The following is a 23732-nucleotide window of genomic DNA, read 5'->3' on the forward strand; positions in this document are numbered from 1 at the left end:
ACTGCCCCGTGGCTCACTGTGGGCGTATATCTGAGGTTACACACCACAGGCTGCTTGAAGGTCATCTCAAAGTCTTCAGAGGCTGCAGTCCACTCATAGTGCAGTGAGGGTGCGAAACAGCTGGGTGAGGCAGAAGACGGAGGCGGTGAGCGCAGTGCACTGTTTGGCGAGCAGCTTGATGCTCAGGTCCTGGCAGCTGCGCTTGCTGCTGGCTCGCTCCGCTGCCAGACAGAAGTCCCTGAAGGAGCGGGCCACATCTGCCAGACCTGCAACCGCCTCTGCGTTCCTCCGGTCACACCTGTCGCAACCAGAGAACCAGAGGCATATGCCGGCCAGCTCCACCAGGGTCCGGAAGCTGACTGCCAGGGAGTGAAGCATTTCCTCTGGGCTCTGTCCAATCCCCACCACCTTCTGACAGCCTGACATCAGCCGTCGGGCCTCTATCTGGAGCACCCGCTTGTTCTCTGTAAAATGAGCCGGACAGGTGTCCCTTGGGTGGCGACCTCCGTGACCTACCGCAGATCGGTCACTACCGCTACTCTCTAGAATTGAGAGGAGCTGGTCCACGTCTACGCGGAGTACTTGGAAACCTGTCGGGGGTTCCGGGTAGCGCTGCTGACCTAACCGACTGATGGTGTCCTTGTGCGTTTGAGACAGGAAACAGTCAGAGGCGTCTGACAGCGGTGAGAGCAGAGGGCTGAGCTCAGAGGTAGAGGAGGAGAAGAGGATGGAGCGTGGAAAGGAGGGAGAGTGGATGGAGGAGGTGGAGAGAAAGGAGGGGACAGGTGGGGAGGTCATGAGAGGAAGAACCGCTCCTGAAGTCTGGGTCACACCGCTGCTCTGTGTGCGGCACGAGAACTCGTAGACTGTCAGCTCGTCATCAAAGCTGTCCCCGCCGCTGAAGCAGTTGGTATAGACCGCCGGGCAACCACAGGCATCCAGTGGTACCTGCACCCCCTCCACAACTGACTCGCATCCGGACGCTAGCACAGAGCTACAGCTGAACTCAGGCTTCAAGGGCGGGGTAGTCCCCACCTCGGCTGCAGTCTTTGTTTGAGATGGATCCTCACAGATTGTAAACACTCTGCAGCCCGAGGAAGGGGTTTTTGGTGAGTCTGACTTCTGCTCTGCAGGTCGACAAAGACCCATCAAAGGCCTGTCGCTACTGGTCCGTCTTACTGTCTGTGACTGATTATGAAAAGGAAGTCCTGGCCTATTTAGATTCTGCGTGGTCACCACTATCGGAGTCCGAATGGGAGGTGATTGATTGGTCACTTTGTAACCTGGAGTGTCTTCAGCTGTGGTCGTGACCATGTTTGGTTCTGGAGCATCTGTTATGGGGCCGGGAGTGTCTATATTTAGGCCTGAAGTATCTCTTTGGATGCTGTTCACTATGGGTGCTGGAGGCTCTGTTATTGGTCCCGGTGTGTCCTCGACTGGTCCAGAGTACAGATGCTGATTTCGATGTTGGGGTTTGGGCTCAGTCTGGACAGGAAGTGGGGAGTTTACTTCCCTCACCTCTAAACCTGAATCAAAACTCTTTGCTGAGGCCATTTCCACAAAATGCTCCCCGTCCACCTCTGAGCCTGTGACTGTTGTATCTGAATCGTCTGAATCCACTCTCTCTGCGGTTGTGCCCGTTTCAAAATCTATAGTTTGTGTGACATCATCAACATCTGTGACTTTGATGGTAATCTCAACATTGTTGCTGCTGTTGTCCGCAACAGGACTCTGGGCTACGCTCCCCGTCCCAGCTTGGTGGAGGGTTTCGTGGGAGCGCGATAAATAAAGGGGCAACTGTTGAATCTTCCCCCTAAGTGTTGAGGCAGATAACCGGCCCATGATGCCCGGGGAACAGGACTGGAAGAGGAAGTGAGTTGGAGAAGGAGGCTCTTTGGAGAGATCATGGCTCATGGCTGTGTTAGCCTTCACTGAGCCAGAATTAGCTAAACTCTCTTTAGCTTCAACACTTGGCATGGTGGAAACACTTCTAGGTTTATCTATATTTTGATTTGAGCACGAAGCGTTTTCATGCGTCTCCTCACTTCTCAATTTAGTACCTGAATTAAAGGTTGGAGATGTGATGCTAGTCGCAGCTCCAAGCTTTGCCGTGATAGAGTTTATAGCACGAGTATACTCAGAGTTAACTGAATGAATTTTTGGATGAGCTTCGGTGCTGGTTAGAGACTTAATGCTCATCAGTGACTCACCTGCTGTGGCTGAATTAGATCTGATGCTCTGCGTTGTTGCCAAATTCCAGTCGTCTTTCTTGTCACTTGAACTAGGATTACTCACCTCGTCATCATCGAAAACATTGTCAGAATTGGCGCTGTCATCGCTGTTACTCATGGTAGAACTGACAATGCCAACGGCTTCATCTTCATTAACACTGGTCGTGACTTCTAAATGTAATTGTGCTTTGTTTGTGTGATTTTGTTTGCTAAGTGACATCTCCTCAGAAGGAGATAAAGACATTGTGGTCGAGGTTTCCATGTTTGTGCTTCCCTCTTCTTCCCTCACCAAACAGTCACTTTGAGATTTGTGAGAAACCGGTACTGGAGGTAGAGGGGATGAGGGTGGAGGGGGTGGTGGTGAGTATGACAGTGGGCTTGACTTGTCATGCACACCTTCAAGCATATGTTCCTCTTCATATGAGTTCAGCTCCTGGGCAATTAGATGAGATCCCAAAAAGCCGTTACTACCTTTTTTATTCAGATCTATGAAGCATGGCGGCAGTGTGTTGGCTTCTGACTGACCCTCAGCACCTATGAGTGGTCTCTGTGAACCGTTCCCTCTCAGTCCTTCTATCCTCTCTTCTCCTGCATCTTCCCCTTTGCCGTCCTCCTCAGCCATCTGTGGAAAAAACATATGACTAGTGAATGGCCCATTCCCTGACACACCTGCTGTCTCCTCCTTCTCTTCCTCCTCTGTCCCCTCATCTATATCCTCCTGTCCCTCCCCTTCCTCCTTTCCATCACCCCTCCGGTCAGCACTCTCCTTCCCGTCCGGATCCACCCGGCAGCGGACAACGGTGATGGTAGGAGATGCAGCCTTCACCAGATCTGTGACCGATTTGAACTCCATCGTGTCAGGTTCCATTTCCATTTCTTGCTTCCTGGTCCTGGAAGAGGACTGTGGGTCTTTAGTCTGCTCATGAGACCCAAAACCAGAAGAAGAGCCCGGTCCATGAGAACAGGCTTTTGACAGAATGGGTTTTGACTCGAGTTGAGCTGGTTCCCCTTCAGAGTGAGTCAGGGAGGAGACAGTAGGGCTGGGATTCTGGGTTTGCGCTGAAGGTTCAGGATCTGAACTCAGCATCTGGGCATCATTGGCTTCTGCCAAAAGCTTTTTATGAAGCCTATTGGATGCCAGGTCCTGCTTTGTGGATCTTTCTGGATCTGGTTGTGGATATGACACCATAGAGGTATAATCAGTTTCCATGAAGGAACGACGCTTGCGAGATCTTTTCCTGAGCTGGAACAACGTTTCTCTGCCTCCTCCTTCCTCGTCATCTCCTTCTTTGTCTTCTGCTTTTCCAGCTTTGTCTCCATCAGTCACAGAGACTCTGATGTCACTGAGGCTGAGAAAGTCCAGCTTCATCTCTGTGCAGATATCTGAAGGACAGTAAGAAACATGTTAAAAACAAAGTGTGTTCTATGTGTGTGCACAGAACATCGACACAGATAATCTAAATTAACTTAACGATCAGTTAAACTTTTGTATTACTTTTGTTCAAAGGTTTATCTATCGCTTTGGATTATGGGTTTATATAGAGAGTTGTACATCACTGTTATCACCAGGAGTGAAGTTTCCATTGGTTCAGTTTGATTTACTCACTAAAGTGTCCGTTAACAGTGTCTTCTTATTCTCTAGCTTCCAAAATGCAGATAAGAGAAGAGTTTATATAAATACTTCAATTATTATGCACTTACTTATACACTAGCTGTAAAGACATGTTTTTGGGTTTCACTTCTCAGGCAACATAAACTGGCCTTTCTTTCTGGATGTGTTCTGAGGGCGATGCTGAGGGCTTTCCAAATCCACAATCATTCAAGTCCACAGGTGGACTCAAGTGGACTTTCTGCAGACTTCCAGAGTGTCTGCTTGGGCTGCAGACCTCACCAGACTCTGCTTGGAATATTATCCATAATCCAAAGCGATATGGATATGACAATGTAAAAAAATAAAAAAAATAATATGTACCGTATTAACCCCGCCCTCACCCAATGTTAGCTGGGTAGGAATAAGCAGTATGAATGAATGAATGAAGGAATGAATGTACCATATTTATTTTAGAAGACATTTGCTTTTTTCATTATTGTGGTAGGGTTCATACTGCACACACAGAGCATGAGTTGTCTGAATACTTTGGATTTGTTATAATCTGCAAGACTAGACAGGCAAATGTTGGTTTTTGTCCATCTGTGGTGTGAAGATCCTCAGCTGGAGGTTTAATGTTTATATGATGTTGTGTTTGGCAGCTTATGTAAAAGAAAATGTCACTGCACATTCTGACAAGGTGTGTAGCAAATCTACATGTCTCATGCATAAGTTGCCAACATCAACAGCATTAATAACCTTTCAAAAAAATACTTTGAAATGAGTAACAGGGTCACAAATTTCAGTTCTTATCCATTGAAACACAGAGCACATTTCACTGTACATATAACAAAGCTCAGTGAGAGCGCTGTTCACAGGTCTGGAAGGAGAACATTTGGATTCAGCCATTATGGCTGTGGCTATTTGGAGCCTGCAGGCAAAAAAAGAAAGATGCTCTGAATGAGTACCAATCAAAGAATCAACAGGAATGACACTTTGGTGTAGACATGGATATACTATGGATGTAACTAAATATGATTTTAAGCAGGGTTGGTGCATTATAATAAGATCCATAACTTAAGTAAAAACAAAGCAAAATACTGATATATGTGTTACAAGTAAAATCTAATCATTGCTTTTTGTGAAATATTGAATAATTTAACCTCTTTGACCCCCAACAATCATTTAAATGAATTGGTCTGGGAAATAAGGGAAATATGTATTTAGTGGAACTGCAAACAGCTCACACACATGTGAAGCAAGCAACAACGGGCCCCAGTAACACACTGTAGTGTCCGAAAGGTTCAAAAAAGTTGGGAACAAGTAAAGTAAAAATAACTGGGAACTACTATACTACTATACTACTCTATCATACAAATGTAGTGGAGTAAAAATATACCTGAAAATTGTACTTATACAGTAGTTGAGTATGTGTACTTAGTTGTTTCTTCCACTGGACTAATAAATGTCTTTGGACAGTTAAGTGTAATGGATTAAATGCTGTATCTTTTGTGGCAGGAGAGCAGAGCTGCACTGAGCCTACAGGCTCTATAGGCTGACATCCACCATCACTGTTAGGTGTGGTCAGACGTGCAGTCCGCTACTTTCCTGGCAGTAATGCCACATTTCTCTAATATACAATATTGTATCGTTTTCATGAGGTAAAAACTTCAACCACTAGATGGAAGCAAAAGCACAATTTACAGCCTGTGTTTTTATCACTCTACAGGACAATGACAGTAAATGCTTGTGAACAATGAAAAGTAAATCACCTCTTGGCACGGCGCCTGAGGTTGGGTCTTCAGGTGAGGTAAAGCGATCTCTGGCATCAAAAAACTCCTCGTCGGAGCTGCTGTCTCCAAAGCCAGGAGGTGGATGGAGGATGGGGATCGGCTCCAGGTCTTCAGCCTTACCCCCACCTTCCCTCACTTCCTCCCAGTCTTCTCCCTCTCTATGGAGCAGGGGGCGGGGAAGGCTGCGAGCGCTGTCAGGGGTGATGTTGGAGCAGAGTTTGTAGTAGCAGCGAGCGTCCCTCTGGTCAAAGTTAAACACAAACTCCATGTGGGAGGAGGGGGAGGGTGGGGAGAGGGGTAGTGGAAATTCTTGAAAACTACCCTCCCCGCTTACGCTTCCTCCTTCACCCGCTCTTCTCACCGACTGGTCCATTTCTTTGAACAATCTCCTCCTCCTACTTAACTCCTCTTCTTCATCTTCATCATCCTCACTGGCCTCCGGGGGGCTCGGCAGGAAGTCCACGAGGCGAGAGAGCTCAGCGAAGCACAGAGAGCTGTCATCAGATTCGGGGTAAGTTGAACATTTTAGGGTGTGGTGAAGGCTCTGAGAGGTGGAGACAGGTACGATGAGTTGAGGATCGGCTCCATCGCCTGATCTCCTGCAGCCTCCTCCCCCACTGTCGTGAGTTGTGAAGTGTTTGAGGGGGTGGGAGTGAGTTGGTGGAGGAGCGAGGAGGTGAGACTGAACCTGCCTATGAGAATAAGGATTAAGCTGAAGGTGAGAGTGGACGTGGGGATGAATTTGCGAGGGAGCGTTGGGGTGGCCGGAGGAGGAGGAACACGACAGTAAATCATCTTCCTCCAAAGCATCGAGGGAGTCGCTGGACGGGCTGGTGAGGACACGAGAGTCAGTGTGACAGGAATCTGATGTTTCTGATGCAGACGGCTGCTCCTCTGCTGCCTTTGCCTCCCCTCCACCTCCACATTCTTCTCCCACTTTCTCCTCTCGTTCCCTTGAGTCATTGTTTGTTACCTCGATCTGTATTTGTCCACCATCTGGCGCCCTCTTTGTCTCCTCCTTGTGCCCGGTGTCTTCAGTCATACCCTCTCTATTCTTTCCCTTTTCAGTGTCAGCATCTTTCTCTTCCTTTTGTTTTTTATCTTCCCAAGATTTATCTCCCTTTTCTTTGCCATCTTTGTTTCTCCTTCTGTCTTTTCTTTTTCTTCCATCTGGATCTGATGAGGATCTGACACGAGGGCAGGGCTTTTCGTTGACAGACACCAGGGTCACTAGTGGTTCCATGTCCAGGTCTGATGAGTCATTTGAGTCGCTGCCACATCGGGACACATAACCTGTGGATATGAAAACATGCATGGATATGAAAACACACACCAGGATTTGGAACTGCAGTCAGTGATAGATGTATAGACTGTACATGTGTATTTTCTTTGTACCTTCCTCAGCAGACACTCTGTGCTTCTTGGACTCATCTATCCAGGGAAATATGTTGAGGTTGGGGTCAACAAAAACTCGACAGTACCCTGCTATTAGGCAGGACATATCTTTGGCTGCCACTGACTCCAACAGTAATGTGATGGGCTTTGTGTGAGAGAGAGGAGACACAATGATATGAGATTAGACAAGGAAAGAGAGGATATAGAAAGACAAGAGAAACAAACTTAATATAGAGTAATCCTATTGCATCCAAGACAGTCATAATATTGATGAAAAAGAAACTATATGTCTTTATAAGCTGATGTCTGCACATCATATACAAGAGGGGGTACACAAAATAATGTAAACAGGTCAGGAAAATAATTACTCATTGAAAAACAGTGTTAGGTCATTTTAAGCTGAATGCTAATTAGCAGGATTTCTTAAGCTATTATTGTGGCAGGTAGCAGTTTAGCCCTGTTCAGACTTTGTACCATTTGTCTCAGGTGATCCGATCACAGGTTGACAGCTCTAAGTACAGGTGTGAACGCACCCAAGACGCACTGAGGGCACATTTGAGATCCGATCACTCAGACCACATGTCTGGACAACATGTGTTCACATTCTCACAGCAGTGTGAACACAAATGTGTCCTGGGCCACATTGAAGGACCGCCTACTCTACTGACGTCCACTGACAGTCTCATTAGTCCCAACACAGTTTATAATGAAATGAAAATATTTTATCATTTCAAATAAATAAAATCTTATTTCATTGTTGAGCTGCGGACAGCACAATGACTCACTCAGCCCATCATTTCCTCGCTCTCTCTCCCAAACACAGTAGTCAGACTGGCTAAGAACACCAACGCATACCTGTTTATTTTCATTTAAAGCGAGGAAGTAAGATCCGATCACAAGTGGTCACTCCAGATGCACTTTGAAGATGGATTTTAATGCCAGGTGTGAACTGACGAACTTAGAGCCAGACCACTTGTGATTGAATCACCGAAAACGCATTTTAATGCAGGTCTGAACAGGGCCAAAGAGGTCTGGCAGGAAGTGGTTTTTGATTTTTTTTAGCATCCAGACCTCCAAAGAGGCCAAATCTGCTGTGTCCAAAGTGTAGGTGAATCAAAAAAATTGTAGTATGACATATGTATATTTAATATGTAAATCCATCACTGTCTAACACATGCAAAATACAGACAAATTGCACCAACAAAGAGGTGAACCAATAATGGTAATTGGTGCTCAATATGACCCACTGCTGCTGATTCAGTTACTTCGACATAAAAGGGCTTTTTGATGATGTCTAGGTGTGTGTGGATTCCTGCTCTTACCTTAATGTCCTGCAGGTATATTTTGACCAGGCTGACCTTCTCTGATTCAGGCAGCAGCTCGATACGTGTGATGCTGGTAAACTCTGTAAGGGTGGACAGGATGCTGAGCTTGTGGTTGACCACCTGGCTCACGCCATACCGTGCCCCCACCAGCAGGGTTACCATCGACTCCCTGTCCTGGAGCTGACAGGTGGGGGAGGGGTTGTAGGACAGAGAGACGCTTGAAAGTTCAGTCAACAAAATCTCAGACACAGAAAAAACAGAATCAATATACAGCTACAATTAACAGTCCAAAAACCTACCATCATGGTGGCACTGAAGGATTTGCCTCCAAACGACCTGAGATCAGCCAGCTCCTCCAGGTAGTTTATCCTCGTCTGATCCACTGACAGGCCCTTCTGTTTAGGATCGTGCTGCAGTTGGCTCTTCTTCATGTGGTAGCCGATGGCCTTCCTCAGATCTTTCTCTCGCATGTTCCTCAACAATGTGGATGACACAAAGTTCTCTATGCCCCACGTCTTCCTGGAGCAAACACAAAAACACAGATGGAGAGAGTCTGTTTGTGAGTACAAGACTGTTGGAGAGCTGAATCTGATTTTAGGATCTGTACATATGTGTATGAAAGGAACATCCAGCTCCACGCCAAAACATATTTCTCTTTAAAGACAATAAAATCTATTTAAAAAGCATCACTGATGCTCATCTAAAAAGGTGACTCCAGTTGTACTACAGTGCACATGTTCAGAAATATAATGTGTATTCTAAGTAAAAAGATGGAACCTAATCTCTGTTTGTGTGTACATGGCATGCAGTGTATATTTAACAGGGAAAATATTTAGTTTTAAGACAGAGAGAAATGACTAATTCTAACATTTGTATAGTAGTTGCTTATTGCTTCCACTTTATATTTGGACAGTGTTTCTTGTCTGCAGTGAGGTTATGTAATGAAACATTAGATCAGGAATAGCTCATTGGTGGCAGCCCTCAGTTTGGCTGGACTTCAGATGGTCATGAACCACAGCCAAAAGGACTTTAATGGATGAATATTAAAAATGTGAATTATGACCTTTAAGAAACTACCACAGGGAACACACTGCCTGCATTGCGTGTGCATGGGGGCTGCAGCTTGCATGCGCATGTATGTTCACACCAACTGCATGTCTGCTGTGTCACCGCTACTGCCAGCTCTATCTGTCTACATCTTGGATAATGGCCATCAGCAGGCTACTCCAATTATGGATTTCTGATCATTATAAATTAATTTCTGTTTTATTTCTGACAGAAAATGTCACTAAAATGTCACTGTCTCCACATGCAGCTGCTAAAATGGTAAAAAAAAAATATATATATATATTTTTTCATGTCTGTGACATATTCATGTATTCAGATTCTACCTAGACATTGAAACTTTAGTTTCCCTGTCTCTTTTTGCTGAGAACTGCACTCATCACATGTGAAAAAAGGGTGAAACTCTGAATCTCTAGATCAGGCAGTGTGTCTGCTCTAACCCGTTAACATGGTCACTGAAATGAAAACCAAGACGTTCTGCAGCCGCCAGCACACACCACGCAGACAGTGTGTTCCCGGCCTAATACTCTTCTGTTACATTTCAAGCAGGGTAATTTTGATATGACTGATGCAAAATAACTAAAATACAACTTAAAATGCTGATTGAATTGATTTTACTATAACACACTTGATGAGGTTTGGCTTCATTAATGTCCCTGCAGCACAGTAGGACCAGCATGAATTCCACTTTTCCCTGGGATCTTGACTAGGATTAAAGTCCTGTGTTAATTATAGTTGAATTTAGTGATGTGTAGGTGTAAAGATCAGACATATGTGTTCATGTCTCACGTGATGATCTTCAGGTTGGTCTTTGGTGACTGTCCACAGCTCGAGAGCCTCTCCTGAATGTGCAGGGCAGCGAGTCGCAGGGCAGTGTTACACCTCATCTCTATTGCAAATCGCTCCTGCAGCACATCATTCACCCCCTAAGACAAACACATACAGAACGAAAACAGTAAAAATAGTTAAAAAGTGATAGAAAAAAGTTACAAAAATATAATTTGAAAAATAATCTGCCATTCATGATTTTTAAACTAGTGGAAGAAAATATCCATAACTTTCACAAAGTAATGTTTCAGTAGGAAGGATGTTCTGACTTTACTTCATAACGGTGAGCCAGACAGAGCAGTGTTTCTTTCATTCATACAAGATGGTATGTGTACAGTTCAGGTTTTTGCTTGTTAAGAGACAAAACCCTTATTTTCCTTATTTGAATCAAGGAACTACAGGACAGGAATAAAACTGTGGCACATTTCAAAACAAGCTGACCTGTCAGCTGATTTACATCATGCTAAAATGTGTCAACTGCAGCAATACAGTAACTGGACTTTTTGGAGGTTTTACAAAACTTTGCTTCCTACAGTAATTTGATTCAGATTCAGAATCCCTCTAAGGTGAGACTTGTTTTAAACCCTTTTTCTGTTGATGGTGCCTGTGAGTTTGTGATGACGGCAAAGCAGCTGATTTCATTGTTTCTACTGCTACTAACACAGTATGTTAAAACAAAGAACAAAGAAAATAGGCAAATAAATTATGTTACGGCTAAAGTGAAAACCTATGAACTCTAATGAGAATCAAAACAAACTGGTTATATGAAGAGTTAATTGCTGCAGCCTGCTGTTTGTCTGTGGGTCATCAATCTACCTGCAGGTAGAGGTATTCAAAGGCTGTGGGATCCTCCTGCAGCAGAGTCTGGAGGCTTCTGGGCATGAAACAAACACGGAACAGACACCTGTAGTCATGGGCCTCTTTCTTCTGGACCACCTGGAGACACACACACACATGCAGGATTAAACTGACTTGCCAGTAGAGCCATGTAATGTAAATGTAAAATTGTTATTATTGTGGAAAATTGTTATTAGTGTGTGTGTGTGTGTGTGTGTGTGTACCTGCTGTATCCCCTCCTCATCGTGTAGCAGCAGTAGTTTGCTGATGCTGTGCTGCTGCTCCAGCACCAGGGAGAAGTGTTCGATACGGCTCAGAGAAAGCTTTTCCTTCAGTGTCATCACAATGTCCTGATGCGCACAGAAAACCACATCGTGAGACAATATTTTATAACATTAGGGAAACATATTTGCTGAGCTGAGGTTTGAAGGGAAAGTCTGAAGGGAAGTTTGAAGGGTTAGCAAATCCAGGATCCTGATGTACTGATAAAGACTGAGAGAATCACAACTGCTGGGGCTTTTAAATTAGACTTTAATTTCAATATTGTCTCTGTTATATGGTTATAGTTTATAGTTTCAGAGTATTTGGACCAACAAAGAAGTGTGCATGAAAATTAGCTATAGTTTCTGACTTAGGTAAAAATCACAGAGAACTCGATCATTTCATAAACAGATTATGAGTCTCGGTCATCGCTGAAGCCCCCAAAACTCTATAACAGTTGTTAAGTGTCCAGTCTAATGAAACTTAAGGTCGGAGTGGATGTAAGTGTGGTAGTCTATCTACCTTGACTGTGGTGCTGGGTTCAAATTTGAAGGCCTTGGTCTGCCCGTTCTCCAGATAAACCTTCAGAACGTTAGGCAGGAAGAGCAGCGAGTTACCCTGGAAACCAGACAAGGGTCAGAGTCAGGGTCGGGGGTGAAGCAAGGCGTCAGCTGAAAATGTGAGCATCGTAAAACCTGCTGGTTCAAGAGGATTATAAATCACAGCTGACAGAGAGATATGACATAGAAAATATGTTTGTGTATGTAATGTTTGTCTCATATAGGGAGGGGCTGGGTATTTCAATATATTAAATATATCAAATGTAACCTCTGCACATTAAAACACACTCACAGTATGAAAGCGAGACGTGAGCCTTGTCTGATTTTCAGCTCTTCTCATGGAGCATTTCTTCACATCATATCCCCTGGCCTGTTTCTGTCTGCCAGGCTCGTTCACCGTGGTGACTCATCTTTCCCTGCCTCATCCCTCTTCTCCTATGATTTTAGAAAGTCTTCCTCTGTATTGACACTGTGATTTAATGCAACATTGATGTCTGTATGTTTTGAAGTTCAAATGGAGAGCTTTCAAATTTTAGACAACCCCTCCCTCGTCACCCTCCCATCTTCCATTTCTTTTATTTTCTCTCCCTTTTAACAACCCCCCATTCTCTCTGTCTCTTCTCTAACTCCCTCTCTCTTCTCTAATCGGATGCTTATTGTCCTGTAATCACAGACATTAGGACTGGAGGATGAGGCAGATATTGATCTGTGTTTTCCCTGTGATTAGTAATGGGCACTCCAGCCTCTGTGGTTTTCCTCATCCAGCTAATTTCACATCCGCTGGCAGGATGGGAACTCTGCCCAACAAGGCTGATAGGAGAAAACTGCACACAGTATGGAATAATACTGAGCAATCATAAAATATCACTCCCCATCAGTGAAAAGCTTGTTTAGTTTGATGTTTTTAAGTTCGATAACTTTTTCTCAAAAGATAGGAGGTGGAATAGAAGTGTGTATTTAATTAGTGTTTACTCAATTTCTTTTTTACAAATGAGTGATGAATATTGTAGTAGACAAGGAAGGAAGGAAGGACGGAAGATTTGATTATGAAAGTTGTTTGACTGGGTTCTCCATTTTTGGATTCTGGTTTAGGCTTATATGAATTCATGGTGTCTTGTAAGCCCATATGGGCTGGATGTAGTTCATTCATGACCTGTGCAAACAGGCATTGATTCAAGGTTGGAAACTGTTGCCTTAACTGATAATACAAGTATAAGTTGGTCTGACGTTGTTGAAGCAAAACAAACATTACTTAAATATCCTTCTGACACTATGCAATGGACATGTGGGGCTAGGATGGACATGTGTGAAATATCAAACAAAAATAAACAATATCCCATGATGATTAGACACCATTTACATCTGGTATTAACATGTGATCTGTATCTGGAGATCTACACGCACAGAGAACTGTGATGTGGTTCAAAGTGTGATCAGTTCTTAATCAGGTGTAAATATAGTCTGTTTGGATGCTTTGTTTAGAAGAAAATCAGTTCATTAGGCTGAAAGGTCACTGAACTCTGGCTTTTCCTGTTATCTCAAGAATCCTCAGCAAAAAGCGACAGATAAGATTTTCCTTAGCACAGAAAAATAAGAAGAGCCCATAAAGCACTGTTGCTTCACCTGATTTACTGCCCCATGTTTGTTGACAGGTCCATCAGCTCTGCATACATAATTTGCATATTGAGATCCGATCCCAATGCAGGCAGAAATAATTTAACAGCACTTAATAACAGTTGTAAATGTAAAGGCCGATGATCAGATGTCATAATCCAGATATAGATCTTGGTAAATGGATAAATGATGGATGAACTGATGGAGCACAGTGCTCAAAAGTAATGAAGTTAGTTGTGCCAATAAACATTTGTAGAAAATGTCAAAAGTCTTGATACCTGTTCCCAACAACATCTATGTAACATGGTTTCAAGTTGTTCATGCATGTGATGAATATCAACGGTCTCAAGGAAACACTGCATGAAGATGATCTTAGGATGACAATGAAGTAGGAGATGGGGGACAACGAGTTCTCAAACTCACCTGAGAGTGTCCATTGACTTCCACCTCCTCAGCAAAGTGAACTTTGACAGGGTTGGACCTGAGCTTGGCCCTCTTCTCCGGTGTGATGAACGATGACTTTGGGCCCTGGGAGGAACACAAATCAATAAATCAGGTTGTCATAGTATTTTATATATAATCAATCAGTTTGAATATGGCTGTGTGAGGTGGTGGGACATATGAGGAGAACGAATACATACAGTCTGTTGCTTTTGCTCTGTATTTAATTAAAGCAACCATACAGCAGTTTAACCAGACACACTTTATTATTTTAATGAGTTAAGAAGTGAAGCAATTAAAAAACGGTTGTTGTTTTATATAGTTGTTCCGTACCTTATGTTACTCAAGAAAAACAATAGCTTATAATTAACAAAGAGAACAATGTTGACATCAGGTACATTATGGCAATGCAGTATGTTGAGATTAAGGTTTAATTATTTAAATTAAGGCTGTTTAACTAAAAAATAGAAAAAGGAAAGTGAAATGAGACAAATGATTATGGTACAACACCATCCCACTGTCAATACAACACAAGCATCCAAATACACTCTAGGAGTTTTGCAGTTCCATTAGGGGATTTACATTTAGGAGATATACAAGTACAGTTGAAAACAAACATAAGCACCTTCATCACTGCACAACCAGTTACAGTCCATGTATTGAAGGCAACAGAAACTGTCAAACTATTCTCCTGCTCTTATGTCACTATCTGAGTATAATGAATATACTCAATTGGTTCTGTTTTAATGTTTCGTTACCATCAACGCTCATGACAGAGATGAATATTTTCTGGGAAATGCTAATAATTCCTTGCAGCTCAATAATGATTTCTTGGAGGAGGTGTGAGCTATAAATCAGATGGTAAAGGTGCCTCCATCAGCAGAGCTACTGAGGAGAATCACTGAGGAGCAGCCATTTAATTACTGATCTACTTCACCTTACTGCAAACACATACGTCAAGGAAGAGCTGTCTATCTGAATGTGTGTGTGAGGGGAGTTTACGCGGGCGTCACGTTGTCACTGTAAACAGTGATGCAGTGGTGAGACCTTGGTGACAGGATCGTTGTTGCCAATGAACCCAAGTCTCATTGACGTGTTGATTAATGGGTTTACTGACAACAGCATTTTAGAGTGTGTGTATCGACACTGTGTATGTACAGTATGCGCTCATGTGTACATGTACTGTACATGCTGATGTGTGTTTCTATAACATAATGTAAATAGGAAACAAGAAACACATTAAGTTCATCTAAAGTCCTGCTGGCAGAGGACCAGCCATTATCCAATTAAGTGTCCATCAGTGTAACTTTGTGTAAATGTGTTTCTGTGTTGGAAACAGTGGACTCACCAGCATTGTTCTGAGGACCGTCATTGTCAACGTATCTTGACACTCCCTGAAATAAAAGAAAGGGAGGGTAACCAGGTTAGACGTGATGTGCATAACTTAATGTTAAACAGTATTCTGTGGTGCATGTACAAACAATCATGCATGTGCGTGTGTGTTTGTGAATGCAGCTGTCGGCGTAGACCTGATTATTTCAGCAGCTTGCTCCGGGGTCAGGTCATCAACAGCAACGTTATTGATCTTCACAAGCTGGTCGCCAGGGACGAGCCGGCCATCTGCAGGACCACCTGCGCACACAAAATGTCCTTGTGTCGTCATGCCTGAGGGTGTTCAATTGGCCTGCATTCATACTGCGACCAGGGTTGATGACAGGCAGTAGCTTGTATTCTGGTGATCTCCTTTCATCTCACACTGACGCATAATTTTTTAGAGAGCTCTCCAAACCTGACCGTCCCAGAAATCCAATAACTGTTTGTTCAATATTCTGTATATCAAACAACTACGGTACTACTACCTTTCTACTACCTTTCCTTTATTGTCCATGATATGAGCACAAGATTAAGGTTCTGTGTAAGCACAATTAAGGCCCAAATAATCACTTATTCTCTACATGACTACCATTCAAATTATTATCTTTTTTGTTTTTAACACACAGTACACCAGTGTAGAAGCTGAAGAGCAGTTGGCATCTGCTCTTAAACTTCACTGAATGGCTGCTGTCACCGCTGCTGATACAGATTATACTGTACTGACACAGTAGTATTCATTGAATTAGGCGATGAATGATGAGTCTGCACTGTTTCAATTCAGCAGAGCTGTGGCTAAAAGTTACAATAAGATGTTTGCTCCAAATACAGTGATGTTGCTGTCCCTTACTGTGCGTGTTTCACTGCTCTGTGTACTGCAGTACTGCAGACTGTGTGAAACAGAGTGCAGTGAAATAAACTGAAACTGAGAAGAATTTGGATGGAGACTGGCGTTGAATTAAAGCTGCTGAGTTTCACAATTTTAGATGTTTTTAAATTTTAGTGCTTCATACCAATATGCTGAATTTTGTAAAGATTTCAGTTTATACTAACTACTATAGCTCTAGATTTGTTTTCATCTATGCAAAATTTACATTTTATTACGTTTGTTTATTTCTTTACAATGAATATCCTGGGAGAATATTAAAAGTGCAATCCCACACAGACCCAGCACACTCGCTCCCGCTCCACGTCTGTTGTGGCGACGTCACGCTGACAGGTGATAATGTGTGATAGTATTTTTGTGTACCACACCAGTGCTGAATGACAAACCCCTGGTGCATAAATCAAATTGCAATTCAAGGCAGGAAAGCAAAGATCATGGTTTTTACCATAGTTTTCATCAGATTATTTAGGTATCTTTACTACAGTGCAAATGTTGAACATTATGTGACATTATGGAACCTGTGTAAACACTGTGTATAGAAAAATGACAGTTTCTTCCCCCTATCACTCCCCTGATTACTATCATTAACATCACCTTCAGCAAACGTTTTATCTACAACATCAAGTAACCACTCACTGCTCAGTTATTTAATTGTGAAACAAGCTATTGCTTTTTGTTTCATCCCAAATGAACAGAAAACACAGGTGACACTGGAAGCTGATAGCTCTGAAAAAGCTTTTGAATAATGGATTCATATTTCACTGTCAAGATGCTGCAGCTCGTGCCAGAGACAGAGAGAGGCAAAATTGAGCCAAGGCTCAGTCGGGCCACTGGAGACATGAGCAACAGTGTGTGTGTGTGTGTGTATGTGTGTGTGTCTGTGCGTGTGTGTGTGTGTGTGTGTTTGTGTGCGTGTTTGTGTGTGTGTGTGTGTGTGTGTGTGTGTGTGTGTGTGTGTGTGTGTGTGTGTGTGTGTGTGTGTGAGACAGGCACAAGCAGATGGTGACAGAGCAGACTTTAGCCAGACAGGAGAAAGCGAGGTAATCTGCCCCTGGACCACAGGGGGATTCAGGTCCTCGTCTCTGCAGCAAGCTGCACTTCACAGTACAAATATAGGCAGACTGTGATAAACACTATGTATGAGTAATACTTATGTATCATTTTTACATGACTGGCTTGCAAAAAAATCAAATAGTGCTTGTGTAGCAGTCAGTATTACAGTAGGTCAGTATTTTTGGATATGATAAATAAAAAAACACAGACCATACAAACATAAACATCTCCTTATTCCAAAAAAACATCCCACTCTGTAGATGGCAGCTATCATCTGTTCATTTTCAAATATTGATGTGGTTTGGGCACAAGAGCGAGCAGATCAATATTATTGACTGGTTCTACAAAAGTGAAGCAGATTTTGTAACTTCTGATCTAGCCATTGTTTTGGTTGAATACATTGTAAGAGTTAGAAATGTGTTGATGACTGTAGATTAGATTTCTTTTTTTATATCTGTATTCATGATGATTACCTGTGGGGTGTGTGAAATGTATCTTCAGCTCTTGACTGGCAAAACAATAAGATTCAACTTTATCGAGACACTAATAAAAATGAATATCATTTTCCAAATTGGACATATCACAATATAGAACAATACACTTTATCATGACAAATATTAGAGTGACAAGTATTGGAAATGCCCCTGATACTGGCAAAAATACAGTATTGGGTATCAGTGAATACCCAAGTCTATGCACTGATCTGATACCATGGAATTTATTAATAACCTTCATAGTTTCACACCCAGATAAAATGGCAGTTTTCCTGGAAGTAAATTCACTGCTCTAAAACAACAGCCTACACAGGAAGTTGCGCTGTGCAGCCACTGTGTAACTGCTGTTTAAGAGCCGCGTGGAAGAATTGATTTCTGGTAAATAGTGTAACATTAGCCGTTAGCAAAATGTTGGCAATTTGGCAACATGTTACAATGGAAAGTCCAACCAGTAAAAAGGCAATGAATACAATATGCAAGGCATTCATTTTGAGGTGTGGCACTTGTGTTAGGACATCTAGTGTATTAAGTGTTATTTAATCCTAGATTTATTAATTTATTTATTGATTTGAGGATTGACAGTCATCTATTTCATCCATGTATCTTTTCATGGTTTACAAAGGGTTTACTGAGCCCTGTAACACGATAATGATAGCAATCAGAGCACATCCTTACAGGGTCAGTAGTATACAGCTGTTAAAACCATTTCTTAAGGCAGCGGTATCAGAACATCCCCAAAAAATATGAGAGGGATTAAGTGAAGACATTGCGAAACAAAACAGAGACAGAAGCAGAGACAGCAATTTGGTTCACTACACAGGGCTTCACCTCTGAGAGGAGAATAATCCTGCACTGACTGAGGGACTGTAAGACTGCAGCTCTGATTTAAATGCGACAACATTTTCAGCAGCCAGGGAATAACGTCTGTGGTCAGCATGGGTAACTGTTTGTCTGTGTGTTAGTGAGATTTATTAATAGGGCAGCACAAAATACCTGTGAGCAAAAAGTATAAAGACCTTGTATTTATACTGTATGTTTTAGATTTTAACCAGTTAGAGGAGCTGTACCGTGAGATACAGCTGACACAGCCTGTAAATGTATTTAGTTCAGAGGACTTGTTGATTGACTTGAGCTTGTGACGCACACCTCCTTTACATAGAGCCCAATCACAACCCTAACGCCAACCATGCCCATGTATTACATTACAAAGCACCTTAGGCATTTGATTGGAAGAGGTTTTCGGGGACAGTGTAAAGCCTGGGAGGAAGTGCTGCCTGAGAGCCTCAATCAAGGGCTAAAAAGTCCCTCTTCTTAGCTCTAAAAGCTCTTTTTTGTTTTGCTTCCTCATTATCCTAAAGATGCTTTAAACAGACACACACACACACACACACACACACACACACACACACACACACACACACACACACACACACACACACACACACACACACACACACACACGTACACAACATCAGAGCCACAGTACGTTTCCTCTGTTAATGTGATTTTGTGTGCATGTATCAGCCTCCCTTGGAGGTTCCACTTTTTACAGTTTGTTTTGTACACTGGCCAGAGGCCTGCAGTGGTCTGGCACAGCTCCACCGTTTCAATGGCTGTGGAGATTTATTCTATGCAACATTAGAGTCCTGTTCTAGAGACAACAGGCAGAATGAGATGAAAAAATGCTCTGTTCTTAGAAGAAGTGAAAATATTTAACAGGATGGTCTGTCAAATGCCAGTGTTGTACAGTAAAGCTATTTGTCTGATTTTACATTTAAAAATAAATAATAATGTATTTAGGTGGGTTAAATAGTTTTAAAAATCCTCATTTTCAGACCAGCAAATGAGAGTTCTGCTTCAATTCATCTGATTGCAGGGAGTTATTTAAGTGAAAATGCTTCCAGTTCTTGTTACTGCACAATACACTCAATACGCTCAAGTATGTCAGTAGTCAAGTATCTGCCAGTTTTGCTCCAGAAAGGGACCCTTGGGATGTCCTTAACAGGCACCCAGAAGTACAGTGGTGTGCCACGAGGTGCTATAGATTTGCTGAACTCCTCACCAGGTTACATTCATTTTTATGGAGGATGTGGAGACACAGCTTCTCTTTTCCTGGGCTACTCCGCCTTCACTTGGATTGCAGGGAGGGCAGCTCCCTTGGGCGCCCAGGTGAATAGTAGCAGCTGTGCCTGTTGGACAGACGGTACTGACAAGGCAGACCAACACACTGCAGACCCTGGCAATGGAAACTGGCTCTTGGCTGTTAGAATGGGATCTCTGTGGGAGAAGGAGTCAGAGCTGGTGGAGAGGCACCAAGCAGACATTGCTCAGCTGAACCTGCAGCGTCAGCTATTAAACCTATCTCCCTGATACTGAGTAATACTGTGTGCTGTCTTCTACTCCTGTGTTGTGCAGGGTGAGCGCTGCATTGGGTTTAGGGACAAGAATGTTACATAGCTGTGTACAGAAGAACCACGTTTAAACACAACAAGGTTTGTACATCATTATCAGCTATAAACATCAGCTGTCAGAACACAGACAGCTGGGTTTAGGAGGAGCTGAACTGTCAATAACCGTGTAATATTTTCTCCATACAAATTTAAGAGATTTTTCTTTATAATGTCAATTTTCCTTTTCCCACTTTTATGTTGACATTTTTGAGTCTCGTCATACCTGGGGTGACCTCTTGTACCACAATGGGGGTTTGGGAGGAGAGAGTGAGGCCATGGGAGTTAAGAGTCTCGTCCCGTTGAATCTGAACATTAAAGCGGAAGGGGTAATTCCTCTGATCAGAGCCACTGGACTCTGCTGTCTTCCCATCCAATGCAACCCGGTCTCTGGAGAGGAACAGGCGGACAGAAAGAAAAACAAGACTCGGTCAAAACTTGGTGTATGGCTGTACCGCGTCAAAGGCTATTTGCATTCTGCCTACTTCAGCTCTTTATCTGTTTGCTTCTCTCCTTCTCTCTGTGCTCACATATACAGTATTATAATACAACAATACACACAATAAAGCTGTTCTCATTTACATGTTTTTCTGTTTCTATTGTCAGACAATGGAACAAGTATGAAATAATGACTGAAACGAAGCCCATTAAGACTACGTGTTAACCAGCAGTCACTTCCTGCTTAAAATCCTGTTAAAATCCATAAACACCCATAGGTTTCTGAAGAGCAGTTTTGAAGCTCAGTGAACTGCTCCGCCATCGCCATCTTGGCAGTGCCTGACACCGCCTAACTCCCGGCTAATCCGAAAAAGGGAAAAGTGGTGGGGCGTGTGTGGAGCCGGGTTTGTGGCAAGCATGCGCTGTCCCACCTGTCCCTCAAAGCGGCCACGCCCTCAGCTGTGCATAACTATGAGTTATATAAAAATCCACTCCCTGTACAGTTGTCATTAAGGGGAAATTACTTCAGCTAAAGAGACTGTTTTTTGTACCAGGCTGTAAACATGTTTATTTCTGCTGTCGGGCATTTTAACATGAGAGGCTATGGGGACTGACTCACCTCTGGAGCCAGACTCAAGTGGTCATTGGAGGAACAGCAGTTTTTGGTACTTTTGTGTTGGCTTCATTTTTCATCCCGGAGGTTGATGCTCGCTAAAATGCTGGTTTTACAACTATGTCATCTGACAAAATAACCATACACATAAATTAAACTGTACTGCACTTTCAGCTACTTGTAAAATGATCACTCTGAGAGAGAGTTAGAAGCTCATCAACATCATCTGCTGTTCGGTCAGCATAGAGATGTGTGCCTGCGGAGGGGATGGCTGACCAAACACTTTAGGGTCAACAAATCTGGCAAATCTCTTCTATGGCAAGTAGCTAAGGTTTACCCAAAAGATGCTAGGTTGTCATTGCATTGTCGTTGCATGATAAGTTTTTTTTAAAGAAAGTTGCTAAAGGGTCTGAAAAGTCTGTTAATCTAGCAACAAAGGTGCTAAGTTGGCAACACTGCTTGTTTGTGCCAAATCCTTTTGAAATTTTGAAAGAGCAATGACCAGTACGGAAACTCCAACACTCAGCTGCTGTAACTTCATCAGTCAGTCAGTCAGTCAGTGACTTTTCTGTTTATAGGGCTGGCCCCGCTGTTGTGGTCCAGCCAGTTCAGTAAATTCCAATCTTACTACCATATTTCCAATTCTGCTCTGGCAATTTGATCAGTTCTGTGTGAACAACTTCATATTTGTTTATATTGGAAAAATAAGGACAAAAATAAGAGATACAAGAGACAGTAGCAAAACATAGCACAGGTGGAAAAAGTTCATTAAAATGACTTCTGGCTCAATTAATGTGGACAGGATCTCTATATTTTCACACAGGCTCCACCCCCCAGTCCAACGACATGCAGGTCAGATAAAATGGAGAATCTAATCTAGTGAATTTGAACAAGAGAAGAGCTTTACCTGCTCAGAGAGTGAGACCTGCTGCCTAAGTCTCGGGACCGTCTCAGCCATCGTCCCACCACCTGCTCCACCCGGCTGGTCCTACGGGATGGGGAGCGGCTCCTGTCCTGCGCCTCCATTTACCTGCCATGGGAGAAAAGGTCAAAGGAGTCATACATACTGTACAAGAGGTTAACTGGCTCCACATCAGTAATAAATTCATATGATAAATAATGTAATGAAAAGGAAAATGGGCAAAGAGTAAGTTCTGGCTTCATCAGATATTTACAATCAAAATGTCCCCGGCAATTTTAAGAACTTGCAAACCACAGTGCTTAAGAGACACAGCACACACACACACACACACACACTCACACATTAGGCTTGGAAATAGGACCTCTGGGTAGACTTGGGCTGAGGCCAACAATGATGTCACTAGTGGTTTCATGCAGCCTAAGATGCGCTTAGCCAGAGTTATGAGGCAATTACTTGCATTTTGCATTCAAATCTAAATAAAAATCAATATCAGTAGTCCCTAATAAACAATAACGATGGTGTCTCCTTCAAATGGATCCCTCTTATGTTTGCTGTGAGGCTGGTGTTTTTTATAAATGATTGTTGACAGGCCGTGGTGACTGGTGAGATGGATGTAATGGACTTGGGTTTCCCCTGGTGTCAGTGTGGTTTAGTCAGGCTAATGCATGGGCCTATAGTAGTGAGTTAATGGGTCCTTGTGGAACCCTGCAACACTTTAGATAATTTCATGCTAGCGTACAGACACATAAGGCCTACAGGCTTTGGCAAATGTTACCCTTGAATCCTTCCTGGATTTTCACTACCTGTCCTTGACTGTGATTACCCTCAAGCATGATGTCAGAGATCGAGGAGTGGTCCACATGCATTCAAAAGTACAGCCTATAGGAGTGTATCAATCCAGTGGCAGGTATGACTCACCTTCATTGTCATGTTTTTTTTTTTTTTTCTTTGTTTAGGGGGTGGGGGGTTGGTCGCTACCTTTTTTCTAGCTGCAGTGAGAGAGAGACAGGAAAGTTGTTGAGAGAGAGGGGATGACATGCAGCAAAGGGCCTCAGGCCTGACTTAGACCAGGGCTGCTGCGGTAAGGACTGAGTCTTCATGGTTTGCACTCTACGAGGTGAGCCACCGGGGCCCCCTGTCATGGTTAAACATGCGGTTAAGGTTGTGAAACTATCATAGATAAAAGAAACAATATTGAGTTTCACACGGGAAACAAACAGCGGCTTCCTGTGCCACTATTTACTGACGGACAGTCTCATGTCAGCGAAGGTCCAGTGTATGAAGAACTTCACGCTCAAAAGAAAAGAATCTGCTGCTGACACCTTGGGTCAGCTTTAGCTTAACGTTGGAATACATTTTTATCCCTCATCTTTTACGCTGTAATAGTGCTACACAGGCACTGCCAGAACGGACAGGAGGAATGGTTACAGCAACCAGTCACTCTTCCAATATACATGTGCGCATATGAGTATTGTATAAAAATTTACATGAAAATAAATGGAACCTATACAAAAAAACAAATAGAGATTTATCAATCTAAACACCAAATATACAATTGAACATGCATTTC

The 23732-nt window shown here is 43.0% G+C and overlaps 1 protein-coding gene across 1 annotated transcript; it reads right to left on the bottom strand.

Moving 5' to 3' along the window:
* On the bottom strand, positions 1 to 22266 carry frmpd1 (FERM and PDZ domain containing 1). The gene is made up of 15 exons (XM_022739914.1): positions 22166 to 22266; positions 20416 to 20579; positions 15468 to 15570; positions 15287 to 15332; positions 13921 to 14025; positions 11846 to 11941; positions 11287 to 11412; positions 11042 to 11161; positions 10187 to 10323; positions 8632 to 8851; positions 8330 to 8512; positions 7008 to 7152; positions 5592 to 6905; positions 2557 to 3614; positions 1 to 1860 (listed from the first exon to the last, which is right to left on the bottom strand). The coding sequence occupies exons 1-15, from the start codon at positions 22264 to 22266 to the stop codon at positions 94 to 96; spliced, it is 5685 nt and encodes a 1894-aa protein (XP_022595635.1). The 3' UTR covers positions 1 to 93.
* Positions 22267 to 23732: the final 1466 nt, after the last annotated feature.

The sequence above is a fragment of the Seriola dumerili genome, unplaced genomic scaffold, assembly GCF_002260705.1.
Source record: "Seriola dumerili isolate Sdu_G_001 unplaced genomic scaffold, Sdu_1.0 BDQW01000050.1, whole genome shotgun sequence".
Taxonomy (NCBI): domain Eukaryota; kingdom Metazoa; phylum Chordata; class Actinopteri; order Carangiformes; family Carangidae; genus Seriola; species Seriola dumerili.